General features: G+C 40.2%; 1 protein-coding gene across 9 annotated transcripts in view; it reads right to left on the bottom strand.

Moving 5' to 3' along the window:
- Window positions 1-18,203, bottom strand: part of LOC110453881 (pleckstrin homology-like domain family B member 2) — a 226,074-nt gene that overhangs the window by 134,401 nt on the left and 73,470 nt on the right. Inside the window, exon 1 of one of the 9 annotated variants that reach the window (XM_021503082.1) lies at window positions 13,686-13,740. The exons of 7 other annotated variants lie outside the window; for them this stretch is intronic. In XM_021503082.1, coding sequence (XP_021358757.1) covers window positions 13,686-13,704 — 19 coding nt within the window. In that variant the 5' untranslated portion in view covers window positions 13,705-13,740. Of the gene's footprint in view, window positions 1-7,741; window positions 8,176-13,685; window positions 13,741-18,203 lie in introns of those variants that run through there. One more of the 9 variants, XM_021503081.1, reaches the window with a different exon arrangement.

Raw genomic sequence — 18,203 nt, 5'->3', positions numbered from 1 at the left:
GATTACACACTCAGTGCCCAGTATTTTACACACTCAGCGCCCAGTATTTTACACACTCAGTGCCCAGTGCCCAGTATTTTACACACTCAGTGTCAAGTATTTTACACTCTCAGCTTCCAGTATTTTACACACTCAGTGCCCAGTATTTTACACACTCAGTGCCCAGTATTTTACACACTCAGTGCCCAGTATTTTACACACTCAGTGCCCAGTATTTTACACACTCAGTGCCCAGTATTTTACACACTCAGTGCCCAGTATTTTACACACTCAGTGCCCAGTATTTTACACACTCAGTGCCCAGTATTTTACACACTCAGTGCCCAGTATTTTACACACTCAGTGCCCAGTATTTTACACACTCAGTGCCCAGTATTTTACACACTCAGTGCCCAGTATTTTACACACTCAGTGCCCAGTATTTTACACACTCAGTGCCCAGTATTTTACACACTCAGTGCCCAGTATTTTACACACTCAGTGCCCAGTATTTTACACACTCAGTGCCCAGTATTTTACACACTCAGTGCCCAGTATTTTACACACTCAGTGCCCAGTATTTTACACACTCAGTGCCCAGTATTTTACACACTCAGTGCCCAGTATTTTACACACTCAGTGCCCAGTATTTTACACACTCAGTGCCCAGTATTTTACACACTCAGTGCCCAGTATTTTACACACTCAGTGCCCAGTATTTTACACACTCAGTGCCCAGTATTTTACACACTCAGTGCCCAGTATTTTACACACTCAGTGCCCAGTATTTTACACACTCAGTGCCCAGTATTTTACACACTCAGTGCCCAGTATTTTACACACTCAGTGCCCAGTATTTTACACACTCAGTGCCCAGTATTTTACACACTCAGTGCCCAGTATTTTACACACTCAGTGCCCAGTATTTTACACACTCAGTGCCCAGTATTTTACACACTCAGTGCCCAGTATTTTACACACTCAGTGCCCAGTATTTTACACACTCAGTGCCCAGTATTTTACACACTCAGTGCCCAGTATTTTACACACTCAGTGCCCAGTATTTTACACACTCAGTGCCCAGTATTTTACACACTCAGTGCCCAGTATTTTACACACTCAGTGCCCAGTATTTTACACACTCAGTGCCCAGTATTTTACACACTCAGTGCCCAGTATTTTACACACTCAGTGCCCAGTATTTTACACACTCAGTGCCCAGTATTTTACACACTCAGTGCCCAGTATTTTACACACTCAGTGCCCAGTATTTTACACACTCAGTGCCCAGTATTTTACACACTCAGTGCCCAGTATTTTACACACTCAGTGCCCAGTATTTTACACACTCAGTGCCCAGTATTTTACACACTCAGTGCCCAGTATTTTACACACTCAGTGCCCAGTATTTTACACACTCAGTGCCCAGTATTTTACACACTCAGTGCCCAGTATTTTACACACTCAGTGCCCAGTATTTTACACACTCAGTGCCCAGTATTTTACACACTCAGTGCCCAGTATTTTACACACTCAGTGCCCAGTATTTTACACACTCAGTGCCCAGTATTTTACACACTCAGTGCCCAGTATTTTACACACTCAGTGCCCAGTATTTTACACACTCAGTGCCCAGTATTTTACACACTCAGTGCCCAGTATTTTACACACTCAGTGCCCAGTATTTTACACACTCAGTGCCCAGTATTTTACACACTCAGTGCCCAGTATTTTACACACTCAGTGCCCAGTATTTTACACACTCAGTGCCCAGTATTTTACACACTCAGTGCCCAGTATTTTACACACTCAGTGCCCAGTATTTTACACACTCAGTGCCCAGTATTTTACACACTCAGTGCCCAGTATTTTACACACTCAGTGCCCAGTATTTTACACACTCAGTGCCCAGTATTTTACACACTCAGTGCCCAGTATTTTACACACTCAGTGCCCAGTATTTTACACACTCAGTGCCCAGTATTTTACACACTCAGTGCCCAGTATTTTACACACTCAGTGCCCAGTATTTTACACACTCAGTGCCCAGTATTTTACACACTCAGTGCCCAGTATTTTACACACTCAGTGCCCAGTATTTTACACACTCAGTGCCCAGTATTTTACACACTCAGTGCCCAGTATTTTACACACTCAGTGCCCAGTATTTTACACACTCAGTGCCCAGTATTTTACACACTCAGTGCCCAGTATTTTACACACTCAGTGCCCAGTATTTTACACACTCAGTGCCCAGTATTTTACACACTCAGTGCCCAGTATTTTACACACTCAGTGCCCAGTATTTTACACACTCAGTGCCCAGTATTTTACACACTCAGTGCCCAGTATTTTACACACTCAGTGCCCAGTATTTTACACACTCAGTGCCCAGTATTTTACACACTCAGTGCCCAGTATTTTACACACTCAGTGCCCAGTATTTTACACACTCAGTGCCCAGTATTTTACACACTCAGTGCCCAGTATTTTACACACTCAGTGCCCAGTATTTTACACACTCAGTGCCCAGTATTTTACACACTCAGTGCCCAGTATTTTACACACTCAGTGCCCAGTATTTTACACACTCAGTGCCCAGTATTTTACACACTCAGTGCCCAGTAGTTTACACACTCAGTGCCCAGTAGTTTACACACTCAGTGCCCAGTATTTTACACACTCAGTGCCCAGTATTTTACACACTCAGTGCCCAGTATTTTACACACTCAGTGCCCAGTATTTTACACACTCAGTGCCCAGTATTTTACACACTCAGTGCCCAGTATTTTACACACTCAGTGCCCAGTATTTTACACACTCAGTGCCCAGTATTTTACACACTCAGTGCCCAGTATTTTACACACTCAGTGCCCAGTATTTTACACACTCAGTGCCCAGTATTTTACACACTCAGTGCCCAGTATTTTACACACTCAGTGCCCAGTATTTTACACACTCAGTGCCCAGTATTTTACACACTCAGTGCCCAGTATTTTACACACTCAGTGCCCAGTATTTTACACACTCAGTGCCCAGTATTTTACACACTCAGTGCCCAGTATTTTACACACTCAGTGCCCAGTATTTTACACACTCAGTGCCCAGTATTTTACACACTCAGTGCCCAGTATTTTACACACTCAGTGCCCAGTATTTTACACACTCAGTGCCCAGTATTTTACACACTCAGTGCCCAGTATTTTACACACTCAGTGCCCAGTATTTTACACACTCAGTGCCCAGTATTTTACACACTCAGTGCCCAGTATTTTACACACTCAGTGCCCAGTATTTTACACACTCAGTGCCCAGTATTTTACACACTCAGTGCCCAGTATTTTACACACTCAGTGCCCAGTATTTTACACACTCAGTGCCCAGTATTTTACACACTCAGTGCCCAGTATTTTACACACTCAGTGCCCAGTATTTTACACACTCAGTGCCCAGTATTTTACACACTCAGTGCCCAGTATTTTACACACTCAGTGCCCAGTATTTTACACACTCAGTGCCCAGTATTTTACACACTCAGTGCCCAGTATTTTACACACTCAGTGCCCAGTATTTTACACACTCAGTGCCCAGTATTTTACACACTCAGTGCCCAGTATTTTACACACTCAGTGCCCAGTAGTTTACACACTCAGTGCCCAGTAGTTTACACACTCAGTGCCCAGTATTTTACACTCTCAGCTCCCAGTATTTTACACACTAAGTGCCTAGTATTTTACACACTAAGTGCCTAGTATTTTACACACTAAGTGCCCAATATTTTACGCTCATCTATTGCTATGGAAGTTGTTACCTTTTAATTGAGGATCATCACTATTAAATGTAAAAAATTTAATCTTACTTGTAACAAGCATTTTCATTAAAAATTTATGTTATCAGCTCATAACGTAAAAAGATGACGTCGCCGTGTGTAACGTCACTTTTGATTGGCTGATACAGCGGCGTAATAATTTCTAAGCGAAAAGAGTCTATCAATAAGTGGATTTCCACAGGGATTGTGTATAGAAGATTAAATCATAAGGATTGACTTGAATATATGTTTTTATGATATGGAGCTACAACACAAAAAACTGGAGTGTACTCTGAAGCGGTTTATGATGAGAGTACACTCCAGATTTTTGTGTTATAGCTCCATAAAATATATTCAAGTTAATCTTTAAATGTGTTACAGAAAATTTGTCCTAACCAATAATACACTGAAGATTCCTGTTTACATCAACAGGAAGTCAGGAGAGGGATTTCTGTACCAGGAAACAGACGTATTGATTTAAGTTGATTATAGTTAAGTATTCTGGCAATCAAATTAACCTCATCTTACTGATCCCGACCAGCAGGCGGTCAGACAATTGACCACTCTAAGGAACTCTCAGACTGGACACTTGATGGTCAGCGCTATCAGTGGTCAGACACAGGCGGGTGCACTACTGGTCTGTACAGGGCCCATTAGGGAGTCATTAGCCAGAGAGATAAGGCTATTAACACTAAGGTAGACACTTGTCAGCTTAACGGTGGGGGTGTGGAGCCTTAAATAAACAGCCATATATCTTCTACAGTGTAACCGCATCCAATGTGTTCAATCCTAACACATACAATAATGTTGTGCAATTCAGAATTCATGGAAATCATATGTGGGAGGTTGATTTGCTGTGAAATAAAGCTAACAAAGGCTTCAACATGCTCACACAAAATGTAGACACTCAGACATAAAACTAATCTGGGGCTCGCCTTCACTTCTGTTCAGAGATTGTCCTTTAAATGCCTCTCGTAAAATATCACACTATAATCCATCAGCCACTTTTTGTTATTCCATATAAAGCCATACTTTAGTCCAAAATGTTGTTTTCTTCACTTCCTCCTTTTTCTTTTAATCCTCCTTTCATCCCTTTTCTTCTTCCCTTTCTGCTTTTTTTCTTCCCTTCTAGATGTACTATCTTTTCTTCCTGCCCAATTTCTTCCCCTTCCATCCCAATTGCCTTCTTGTCAAATGCCCATTCTTTTTCCATTTTAGCATCTCTTTCTCCCTTCTAGATCTCTTTCCTTCCACCCTTCCATTTTTCTTCTTCTCTAGCTATCAATCCTTTCTTCTTCCCCTCCAATACTCCTTTGTATTCCCTTTCTTCTTCCCCTCCAATACTCCTTTGTATTCCCTTTCTTCTTCCCCTCCAACCTTTCTTTCATCCTGCCATCTAGCCCCCTTTCTCCTCCCATCTCATCTGTTTTTTCCTCCGCTCCAGTCCCTTATCTTCCTTCCTTTCTGCCTCTTCCTTTTTCTCCTTTGTATCTGCCATCCTGTTCATCTCTCTATAGCCCCCTCTCTTCCTTCCTTCAAGATCCCATTATTTTGTCCTTCCTCTCTGCCCTCATCCCATATGTGTAACTCATCCAGCCCTCCTGATGAGATTAAACCATGATAGTGAAACACCACAATTCCAGTTTAACAAATTAAGCCACAGTTTTCTCAACAATGGGCTCCCATTACCAGCTTGGGCTGAATTGTTTTAATTCTTTTGATGATTGTTGTAATATTTTATTGTGACAAGACCTATCATAGTGATTGGAACGAAAACGAACCAGAAGGTTATCAGAGTAGAAATTCCTCATGAGGTTATCATGGTAAAGAAGCTGGATATATAATTGATTCTCTAGTTATCACAATAAATAAGAGATAAGATTTTCAGATAATCTATTTCACGCTTCAGCGCTCTGCTTCTCCTCAGCCATGAAACACTTAACACCGCCTGCTAAATCAATTAAGGTCAAACGCTGCACTCCCCAATAATAAATGATGATTGTAGGCCCTGATGCTTGGCGCCCCCTGGTGGCCCTGTAATGAGGCGATGATTGTCTGATTTAGACCTGATGGACAGGGGTGTCCACTCGTTATGGAGTTACCACAAATAGACTGTGAGCTCCCAACCCAGGACCTGTATTCATGAAACCTGTCTCATGCTCAAGCATGGATTTTGTGCTCAAACAAACTTTCTTGTAACTCACTTAAATCATGTCTAACGATCAAAAAGTCAAATCTATATATACATTGAAAACAGTATTTGGCTTTAAGTTTCTTCAAAAAATTTCCAAATCATTAACAAAATAAGATTTTATTATTAGTTTATAAGCAAATCAAGAAATTAGGCTTGAACAGCATGAGAACGGTTTCATGAATACTGGCCCTGGACCCTCCTATAGCCAGGCCTGACCTCACTACGTAACAGGTCTGGTCCTAGTGAGCATCAACCAAGAATCCTCACAAAACCATCGGATCTTTCTAACAACTATCAGGTTATAGCAAGCTTCTACCTAAAACTCTCACAAACACTATACATCTGGTCATAGTGAGCTTTCAACTCAGGACCCCCCACATAGCTACGTTGTATATAGCTGTAACAGGAAGGGAAAGTGCACGGCCAGATCGGGGTTCGAACCCGAGACCCTCCAAACTCAAGACAGAAGCTCCCTAGTTGCTTATGATCGACCCAGTCCAGTTCTGCTACATAGCTGACACATAACCTTGAAGATCTAGTCACTAAGTGAGGTTGCGTCTGAGGACCCCCACAAAGCTGTACAATACAAAAGACCCCCCAAATGCTGGAGAGTCATAGTCAGTGATCACTTTAGATATCATATTTCAGAGTAAAACGATGCAGGATGTTTTCTACAAATTAAGGTACAAGATCTGCTGATAAGGAATTCTTTCTTAATACAAGATACATACAGTATATTGTTTAACACCGAGCAGAGTTTCCAGGTCAATCGTCACATCACTGAGTGACATTAACTTTGATACGAGGCTAGCAGCTATCTCATAGAATGGACGCATAATTTGATTGTGAAATACATCCATTATTCTTATCATGAAGACACTCACAGGAGACCCATTGGTCTGCTATAAGACATTTCACTCCATGTCTGTCATGTGACCAGGTGTATCCACACCCACGTGTGACAAGGAAAGCCAGGAGGGGACTTCTGCACACAACTATTTACCATAATATAACGTCCCTCATCACATTGTTAAACTCATTGGTCCCTGTTGATGGATTTACTACCAAAACAAAAAATTTCTACAGGCTGTACTGAAACAAAACACTGGCCTGAATTTGAAACTGTTACCTGTAGTGTGGGTTACCTGTATTAGCGGTGTAGTGTGGGTTACCTGTATTAGTGGTGTAGTATGGGCTACCTGTATAAGTGGTGTAGTGTGGGTTACCTGTATTAGTGGTGTAGTGTGGGTTACCTGTAGTAGTGGTGTAGTGTGGGTTACCTGTATTAGTGGTGTAGTGTGGGTTACCTGTATCAGCGGTGTAGTGTGAGTTACCTGTATAAGTGGTGTAGTGTGGGTTACCTGTATTAGTGGTGTAGTGTGGGTTACCTGTATTAGTGGTGTAGTGTGGGTTACCTGTATTAGTGGTGTAGTGTGGGTTACCTGTATTAGTGGTGTAGTGTGGGTTACCTGTATTAGCGGTGTAGTGTGGGTTACCTGTATTAGTGGTGTAGTGTGGGTTACCTATATTAGTGTAGTGTGGGTTATCTGTATTAGTGGTGTAGTTTGGGTTACCTGTATTAGTGGTGTAGTGTGGGTTACCTGTATTAGCGGTGTAGTGTGGGTTACCTGTATTAGTGGTGTAGTGTGGGTTACCTATATTAGTGTAGTGTGGGTTATCTGTATTAGTGGTGTAGTTTGGGTTACCTGTATTAGTGGTGTAGTGTGGGTTACCTGTATTAGTGGTGTAGTATGGGTTACCTGTATTAGTGGTGTAGTATGGGTTCAGCGCCCCTCTGCCCATCCTCGTACTGCGATCCATTACCTCAGCCAAACACACTTTTATTTCAGTGATGGGTTTGTCAGCTGTCGAAGATGATAACTAAGATATGGAGAGCATCTCCTCGGTCAATCAATCACATTTCCACAAAGACTCAGAGTATACACATCCGGACAGAAATCGGTAATAACGATACAGAACCACACAGAAACAGAGAACATCTGTACACTCATGTATCTTCACCTAAATATTCTCAACCAGATCCAGCGCTCAGATCTACAGATGTTCAAAGAATCCCTTGATTTACAATTCCATGCTGAGGTTTCTACAAAATGTAAACATCACAAATGTTTACCATTTATAGTTCCATGGAAACGTGAATGGTTCAAACTTTATAAATCCACGCTAAAGGATCTGTATTACAGCACAGCTGTATGTCTCCGCAGATCTCAAGTATTAACACCTCCACACTGACAACACTGACATAGAACTGGAGAAATCATTGCTTCAAAACGTGAATATCCGCACAGGGATTCATTGACTGCTGTAGAAATCTGACTCAACATGTGAAAAATTGCGAAGAATCCCACAAGGTTAATATGTAGCACAAAATGTGAGTTCTAGGAAAACCATTCACTCTTATATAATTAATATCCAAAAATCTCAAGAAATGGAATCTTCACAAATACAACCAAAAAGTAGCTCAAATCTTAATCAAAGAAACTCTTTTCCACCTAATCTAACAGAATGAGAAGACGGTGATGAGCTACAGGCGTCCTCCTGGTGAGCATCCTCAGGTGGTGAGAGGGGTTTTACACAAACACTGGGGCATACTTCCTTAATACAAACCAGCTAACGTCGCAGCTTATAAACACATGATGGGTACCACTGTCTGTTCCTAAGTAATCCAAAACATTTACACTCTCATCGAGTACGTAGATTTTGTAAACACACCAGTATACCAAGGTCTGAACAACTCTGTAGTAGTCCAAAACATTAACACTCTCATCAGATAGGTAGATTTTGTAAACACACCGGTATACCAAGTTCTGAACAACTCTGTAGCAGTCCAAAACATTTACAGCCTCATCAGGTAGGTAGATTTTGTAAACACACCGGTATACCAAGGTCTGAACAACTCTGTAGCAGTCCAAAACATTTACACTCTCATCAGGTAGATGGATTTTGTAAACACACCAGTATACCAAGGTCTGAACAACTCTGTAGTAATCCAAAACATTTACACTCTCATCAGATACGTAGATTTTGTAAACACACCGGTATACCAAGGTCTGAACAACTCTGTAGTAGTCCAAAACATTTACACTCTCATCAGATACGTAGATTTTGTAAACACACCGGTATACCAAGTTCTGAACAACTCTGTAGCAGCTCCAAAACATTAACACTCTCATCAGGTAGATGGATTTTGTAAACACACCAGTATACCAAGGTCTGAACAACTCTGTAGTAGTCCAAAACATTAACACTCTCGTCGGGTACGTAGATTTTGTAAACACACCGGTATACCAAGGTATGAACATTAAACTCTGTAGTAGTCCAAAACATTTACAGCCTCATCAGGTACGTAGATTTTGTAAACACACCAGTATACCAAGGTCTGAGCATCTCTGTAGTAGTCCAAAACATTAACACTCTCATCAGATAGGTAGATTTTGTAAACACACCGGTATACCAAGTTCTGAACAACTCTGTAGCAGCTCCAAAACATTAACACTCTCATCAGGTAGATTGATTTTGTAAACACACCAGTATACCAAGGTCTGAACAACTCTGTAGTAGTCCAAAACATTAACACTCTCATCAGGTACGTAGAACTTATATAAACACACCGTCTAAACAGTTCATCACTTGTCCAAGAATTTTTACACTATGATTAGGTTGGTGGTATAAAACACATTAACATACAGGTATCAATTCCTACATGATATTCCTTCTCTGTCGATCCTGTCTTTATTGAAATTGACAACGTCAGACATGTAGATTTGAAAACCAATCAGTTCCAAATTCAACATCAACTGACATTTCTGGTTCTGATATCTCCAGCTTGGTTTTTAAAGCGTAACAATGTTATTTCCTGTTGTTTTTACAGAGAATCACATTATTTTTGTTGTACCACTTGGTAAAAAATTTCATCTTTACTTTAAAATCTAAGTGCTCAGCTCTGCTAGAGGCTCATGAACCCAGAACTTCTACAGATTACTAGTCCTGCGCACTGTTGATTGAGCTGAAGGGAAACTCCCCAGCCGAGTTTTGAGTGAAAAGCAGCTTAATGGTTTTTCACAGTGTCATGTCAATTGTGTAAAATCACTTCAAATGATTTACCGTTTTCTTGATTTTTAAATTACACTTCCAAGGCGATGAGACAGTTTTCTGTTGAATTACTTAAAACGTATAAAGCATTTCCAAGATTGAAATATAATCCAATCTTTGGAAGAAACCACTTTCTCCTGGGCTGGGCAATCAGGTGTCTGACGGAGCGCTCATCATTCAGACAGGGTGTGCTACGTCTACCTGTAGTCAGAGTAATCAAGAGCCTCCCTCTACACTACACAAACACAACCCGCTGGGTCATCTACCAAGGCAGCAAACAGTTAACCGGAAATTATCACAAAATGCAAAGAATTTCCAAAACTCTTATGTAAACAAGAATGAAACGTATAATGTCTGCACACCTGTTACCATGGTAGTCGTGTGTTACAGCATGGTCAGGTTGTTACTATGGTATCCGTGTGTTACAACATTGTCAGGTTGTTACTATGGTATCCATGTGTTACAGCATCATCAGGTTGTTACCATGGTAGCCGTGTGTTACAGCATGGTCAGGTTGTTACTATGGTATCCATGTGTTACAGCATAATCAGGTTATTACCATGGTAGCCGTGTGTTACAGCATTGTCAGGTTGTTACTATGGTATCCGTGTGTTACAGCATTGTCAGGATGTTACTATGGTAGCCGTGTGTTACAGCATAATCAGGTTGTTACAATGGTAGCCGTGTGTTACAGCATGGTCAGGTTGTTACTATGGTAGCCGTGTGTTACAGCATTGTCAGGTTGTAACCATGGTAGCCGTGTGTTACAGCATCGCAGGCTGTTACCATCATAGCCGTGTGTTACAGCATTGTCAGACTGTTCCCATGGTAGCCGTGTGTTACAGCATCGCAGGCTGTTACCATCATAGCCGTGTGTTACAGCATTGTCAGACTGTTCCCATGGTAGCCGTGTGTTACAGCATCGCAGGCTGTTACCATCGAAGCCGTGTGTTACAGCATTGTCAGACTGTTCCCATGGTAGCCGTGTGTTACAGCATCGCAGGCTGTTACCATCATAGCCGTGTGTTACAGCATTGTCAGACGGTTACCATGGTAGCTGTGTGTTACAGCATGGTCAGACTGTTACCATGGTAGCTGTGTGTTACAGCCTTGTCAGACTGTTACCATGGTAGCTGTGTGTTAAAGCATTGTCAGGCTGTTACCATTGTAGCCGTGTGTCACAGCATTGTCAGACTGTTACCATGGTAGCTGCGTGTTACAGCATTGTCAGACTGTTACCATGGTAGCTGTGTTTTATAGCATTGTCAGACTGTTACCATGGTAGCTGTGTGTTACAGCATGGTCAGACTGTTACCATGGTAGCTGTGTGTTACAGCATGGTCAGACTGTTACCATGGTAGCTGTGTGTTACAGCATTGTTAGGCTGTTACCATGGTAGCCGTGTGTTACAGCATCGCAGGCTGTTACCATCGAAGCCGTGTGTTACAGCATTGTCAGACTGTTCCCATGGTAGCCGTGTGTTACAGCATCGCAGGCTGTTACCATCGTAGCCGTGTATTACAGCATTGTCAGACTGTTACCATGGTATCTGTGTGTTACAGCATGGTCAGGTTGTTACTATGGTAGCTGTGTGTTACAGCATTGTCAGACTGGTCCCATGGTAGCTGTGTGTTATAGCATTGTCAGGCTGATACCATGGTAGCTGTGTGTTATAGCATTGTCAGACTGTTACTATGGTAGCTGTGTGTTATAGCATTGTCAGACTGTTACTATGGTAGCTGTGTGTTATAGCATTGTCAGACTGATACCATGGTAGCTGAGTGTTACAGCATTGTCAGACTGTTACCATGGTATCTGTGTGTTACAGCATGGTCAGGTTGTTACTATGGTAGCCGCGTGTTACATCATTGTCAGGTTGTTACCATGGTATCCCTGAGTTACAGCAGTGTCAGGATGTTACTATGGTAGACCTGGTTTACAGCATTGTCAGATTGTTACCATGGTAGCCTTGTGTTACAGCATTGTCAGGTTGTTACCATGGTAGCTGTGTGTTACAGCAGGTAGTCGTGTGTTACAGCATGGTCAGGTTGTTACTATGGTATCCATGTGTTACAGCATAATCAGGTTATTACCATGGTAGCCGTGTGTTACAGCATCGCAGGCTGTTACCATCGAAGCCGTGTGTTACAGCATTGTCAGACTGTTCCCATGGTAGCCGTGTGTTACAGCATTGTCAGACGGTTACCATGGTAGCTGTGTGTTACAGCATGGTCAGACTGTTACCATGGTAGCTGTGTGTTAAAGCATTGTCAGACTGTTACCATGGTAGCTGTGTGTTACTATGGTATACGTGTGTTACAACATTGTCAGGTTGTTACTATGGTATCCATGTGTTACAGCATAATCAGGTTATTACCATGGTAGCCGTGTGTTACAGCATGGTCAGGTTGTTACTATGGTAGCCGTGTGTTACATCATTTTCAGGTTGTTACCATGGTATCCATGTGTTACAACATTATCGGGTTGTTACCATGGTAGCCGTGTGTTACAGCATCGCAGGCTGTTACCATCGTAGCCGTGTATTACAGCATTGTCAGACTGTTACCATGGTAGCTGCGTGTTACAGCATTGTCAGACTGTTACCATCGTAGCTGTGTGTTACAGCATTGTCAGGCTGTTACCATTGTAGCCGTGTGTTACAGCATTGTCAGACTGTTACCATGGTAGCCGTGTGTTACAGCATTGTCAGGCTGATATTGGAAATATCACTAACATACAGGTGTATCACAAAATACCAATCTGTAATATTTTTCCAAAAGAATGGAAACATTAATGATATATACCAAATATACCTTAAAATTCTAATCTGATGTTTACTTTTCTGAGAAAAAACATCGGTAACATTGATGCATTAGAAACACAAACATAAGTAACATTATGTCAATTACACACTGTAAACTATTTAACAAAGTACCGACTTGTTTACTTCCCAAGGAACAAGAAACATCAACATTCTTGCCAAGTACCACAAAACACAAATATGATGTTTACTAAATTCCAAAAACAACACCAGTAGCACGGCTCTCGTAGAAATGGTAACATAAGTAACAATGTCAATTATATTATATACTACTTAACAGAATAGCAATTTGTTTACTTTCCCATAGAACAACATCAGTAACACTGCCAAGTAAACCACAAAGTACCATTCTGGTGTTTACTTTCCCCATAGGACAGGAAACATCAGTATGGTTTCCCATAGGACAGGAAACATCAGTATGGTTTCCCATAGGACATAAAACATCAATTTTATTTTCCATAGGACAGGAAACATCAGTTTTCTTTCCCATAGAACAGGAAACATCAGTATGGTTTCCCATAGAACAGGAAACATCAGTTTTCTTTCCCATAGAACAGGAAACATCAGTATGGTTTCCCATAGGACAGGAAACATCAGCATGGTTTCCCATAGAACAGGAAACATCAGTTTTCTTTCCCATAGGACAGGAAACATCAGTATGGTTTCCCATAGAACAGGAAACATCAATTTTCTTTCCCATAAGACAGGAAACATCAGTTTACTTTCCTATACAACTGGAAACATCAGTATAATATAAAGCGGATACCTACCGGTACTACAGGAGTCCATTATCTCCTTGTTCACGTGTTGGCACAGATTCCTCCCCTCACATTGATTTTACGTTACAAACAGAAGCAGTTGATGGAAAGCGAATGCTTTTTCATGATCCTGAAGCTTCCCCAGGATGTCGTCTTAAGCTATTTTAAGACTTTATTATTTTGCCAAGTGAATTCAAGATTCGCATTTAAAGTGAAAACGTCTGTCAAAATTAGGCGTAGAAAATCAAGTAATATGCACTGACTCCTGGAAACTGTAACAAGTAAAGGTCACTCAGTCTGTAACAATTAACTGATACTGGTCAGTGATCTACAGTGTTCAATCAACCTGTCAGGTTATACCTATATCTTACATTACTTGTCCACAGTGTGCATCCCTGCCAATAACACAATAACAATCATCCACAGTTTAGACACAATCAATCAATAAAGTTTCCTCTGATCGAAGCAAACCTTTAACAATCAATCCTACTAACCCGACATCCTTTGAGATCAACATTCTACACTAACACCTGTACGTAATGTTAACCACATTTCCAGCCGAAATGTTAAAATGACTTGCATAATGTAACAAAGAACGGATTAATATATTTCTTTTCCTTATGAAATTGTAAACCAAAGATAGCTGATAATCTGAATAACAAACCCCATAAATATAAAAAACATTTGGGGGGTTAGTGGGGGTGGATGGGGAAAAGGGAGTTGCAGGCACTTTATATGGGGGTATTTTAGAGGGGGTGGAGAGGTGTTGTTGAAGGTCATTTTTGAAAGATACATTTGTAGTGGGGAACTGCAGGGGAATTTGAAGGTGAGTTTTTGTTAGGTGAATTTGTAGGGTTTTCGAGGGTTTATGAAGGGCTGGGGGGTATTTATAAGGGGAAATGATATGGAGGATTATGGGAGGGCAATTCAAGTCAAATAAAGTCAAATTTGATCTCCACATTTTTATAATAATATTGTTTCATTTCAGCAACACTTGTGAAACAATTTATTATCTTTGGATAAAGTGTGTAGCAAATTTTCAGTTATTTCAAAGTCAAAGTCAAATCAAGTTTTGAAAACAATTTTTTTGTCAAAAGTCAGTTTAAAGATAAACTGGTTTCAGTATTATCAATTATAAGCTGGTGCAGGACTTATTATGGTGTGTTTGAGCACAAAAATGGTTGTAAGCTTGTCTAGTAGGTGTGTGTTTGTCTAGTTGGTGTGAGTTTGTCTAGTTGGTATGTGTTTGTCTAGTTGGTGTGTGTTTGTCTAGTTGGAATGTGTTTGTCTAGTTGGTATGTGTTTGTCTAGTTGATGTGAGTTTGTCTAGTTGGTGTGAGTTTATAGTTGATGTGAGTTTGTCTAGTTGGTGTGTGTTTGTTTAGTTGGTGTGAGATTGTCTAGTTGGTGTGAGTTTATAGTTGGTGTTAGTTTATAGTTGGTGTGAGTTTGTCTAGTTGGTGTGAGTTTATAGTTGGTGTGAGTTTGTCTAGTTGGTGTGAGTTTGTCTAGTTGGTGTGTGTTTGTTAAGTTGGTGTGAGATTGTCTAGTTGGTGTGAGTTTATAGTTGGTGTGAACTTGTCTAGTTGATGCGAGTTTGTCTAGTTGATGTGAGTTTGTTTAGTTGGTATGAGTTTGTCTAGTTGGTGTGAGTTTGTCTAGTTGGTGTGAGTTTATAGTTTATAGTTGATGTGAGCTTGTCTAGTTGATGTGAGTTTGTTTAGTTGGTGTGAGTTTGTTTAGTTGGTATGAGTTTGTCTAGTTGGTGTGAGTTTATAGTTTATAGTTGATGTGAGCTTGTCTAGTTGATGTGAGTTTGTCTAGTTGATGTGAGTTTGAGAAGTTGATGTCTTTGTGTCTCGTCGGTGTGAGTTTGTCTACTTGATGCTTGGTTGTCTAATGGATCTGAATTTGCCTAGTTTTTGTGAGTGTGTCTATAGTTTCTTTGGTTTGCCTAGCTGGGCTGGTTCTGACTTGGTCTATTTGATACAGTCATATAAAGCAGGTACAGAAATCTAAAGCTAGCAATCCTTTACAACTACACCAGGTTATAGGATCAGTGTTACAGCCTCCTCACCACACCAGGCAAACATTTATCTTATCTTTATTTTGTACATATCAATTTAGGATAAAACATTCTCCTGTTGGACTGTAATTTCTCAACACCTGGTAGCCATGTTTTCCCCATTGGATGATAATTCCTCACTCCCCATACCTGCAGTGGAAGCACCAGAAAGGCTTAGCTTATGATAGAGTCAACATTTCAGGATAACTACACTACATCATCATCAGATGTTTTTAAGTGCTTTCAAGGTCCAGCTAACTTGGTGAGGGATTTAAACATTTAACAGATGCAGACAGCAAGGTGCAAATTGATGATACAGAGTTTTGGAAATTATATTTATGCCTTGGTTTACATATACAGTAATCTACGTAGCTAATGACAGGCGAACGTTAACTTGCCATTACCGTAATATTTCGTGGCAGATGCAAAAACCTATGTCTAAATTGAATTTGCAGAATTTTGCAGAAGAATTAGTTTTTTTCTTGGCTACATATTCATTAACGCTCTAATTGTGTTTCTGACGGAGTACAAACATTTCATACACAATGATGACAGGTTAACACTTTTTTTGAGAGAAAAAAACAAGATTAAATAATTACTCAGCAGATGTTTTTTCCTGCCATAAAAACATCTTCTCTGTGTTAGTTATGAATGCGAGGCTCAATGATCAGTTGCCAGGTGAGAATTGTTTCTGAGAGATGATGTCTGTAGTCTATGGACAGAGCCGTTGTAGCTATAAATGACTGGACTTAACAACATCGTGGAACTTTCACAAGAATTATAATAAACAAGTCGTGTTTTAGTATTAAATGGTGGTACTGGTTCGGAGGGTACAACTGTACAACAGTAACGCCAGGGGGACCCCTTTTGACTAAGGTTTCCACAATTCAAGTCAAATATAATTTTTTCTCCATTTCTGTCACCCCCTCGGTGGATATAAACCAATGTTCACATGTTACCACACTGTTGTTAATAGATCAAGTTAAGTATTAATATTTAACATACCAAATAACACCTGATTTCCCCCCCCCCCCCCCCTTTTGAACAGTTACATGTTTTCCCTATTAATGAATAATTCTAATCATACTCACAAAGTTTAAACATATACATTACAATTTCAAAACTCATTAAATTAACACGACGCATATGTGTTTCATTGCTGTTAATATAATTTATGTGTGTTTGATTGCTTTTAATACATATGTGTTTCATTGCTTTTAATACATATGTGTTTCATTGCTGTTAATATAATTTATGTGTGTTTGATTGCTTTTAATACATGTGTGTTTGATTGCTTTTAATACATATAATTCATTGCTTTTAATACATGTGCATTTCATTGCTTTTAATACCTGTGTGTTTCATTGCAATACCTGGGTTTAACAGACATGGACCTCATCTAAGGGAAGTTTCCCTGACCTACCCTTAAGGTATAGGTAGTGATCCTATTATCCTTGTTTCTTATATAAAATATCAAAACAGATCTCCAACACACATCCTTCAAATGGTGTAGAGCATATCTCTCATATCATACCAGGTTACTTTCAAGCGTACTATACAAATTTAACCATATTTCACAACAATTTTGAATTATGTTTAACTGTTCAATCACTCTTGTTGGCCTGGATGGAGGCATACAGGAGTCTTATGTGGGAGGGAACCAGAGAACCGGTAAACATCATATGGTACGGGCACATGACCTCATAACCTTTTACAATCGATTGGGGAATCAAACCCCAACCAACTTGACGAAAGGTTGGTGGGTTATCCACTGCAACAGCCGACCAACCCTTAATGAGCTTACATAGAAAAATACAAGTTGGTGCAGACTGGATTTTGCAGTTTCAACAATGACAGGTATGAAATGAACAATGACAGGTATAAAATGAACAATGACAGGTGTGAAATGAACAATGACAGGTGTGAAATGAACAATGACAGGTATGAAATGAACAATAACAGGTGTGAAATGAACAATGACAGGTATAAAATGAACAATAACAGGTGTAAAATGAACAATGACAGGTATTAAATGAACAATGACAGGTATGAAATGAACAATGACAGGTATTAAATGAACAATAACAGGTATAAAATGAACAATGACAGGTATTAAATGAACAATGACAGGTATGAAATGAACAATGACAGGTATGAAATGAACAACAATGATTCATTGCTTTTATGCTGAATTTGCAGTGTAACCCAGGCTAAAAAAAGGTACATTGAGGCATGCCTTTTTCATGCCTTTTTCATGCCTAAAATGTACCTTTGGCCCGAGGTACATTTTAGGCATGCCTAAAATGTACCTCTACTTCTGGGGTATTTTTAAAGTATACCTCAAATGTGCCCCGTTTGGACTCTAATTTTGTCAATGTGCCTCAAATGTGCCCCATTTGGACTCTAATTTTAAAAATGTGCCTCAAATGTGCCCCATTTGGACTTAGGTCTCTTCCACATGCCTC

Source organism: Mizuhopecten yessoensis, unplaced genomic scaffold, assembly GCF_002113885.1.
Source record: "Mizuhopecten yessoensis strain PY_sf001 unplaced genomic scaffold, ASM211388v2 scaffold7529, whole genome shotgun sequence".
Taxonomy (NCBI): domain Eukaryota; kingdom Metazoa; phylum Mollusca; class Bivalvia; order Pectinida; family Pectinidae; genus Mizuhopecten; species Mizuhopecten yessoensis.
The sequence above is the reverse complement of the archived record's forward strand: the minus strand, read 5'-3'. Positions and strand labels throughout refer to the sequence as shown.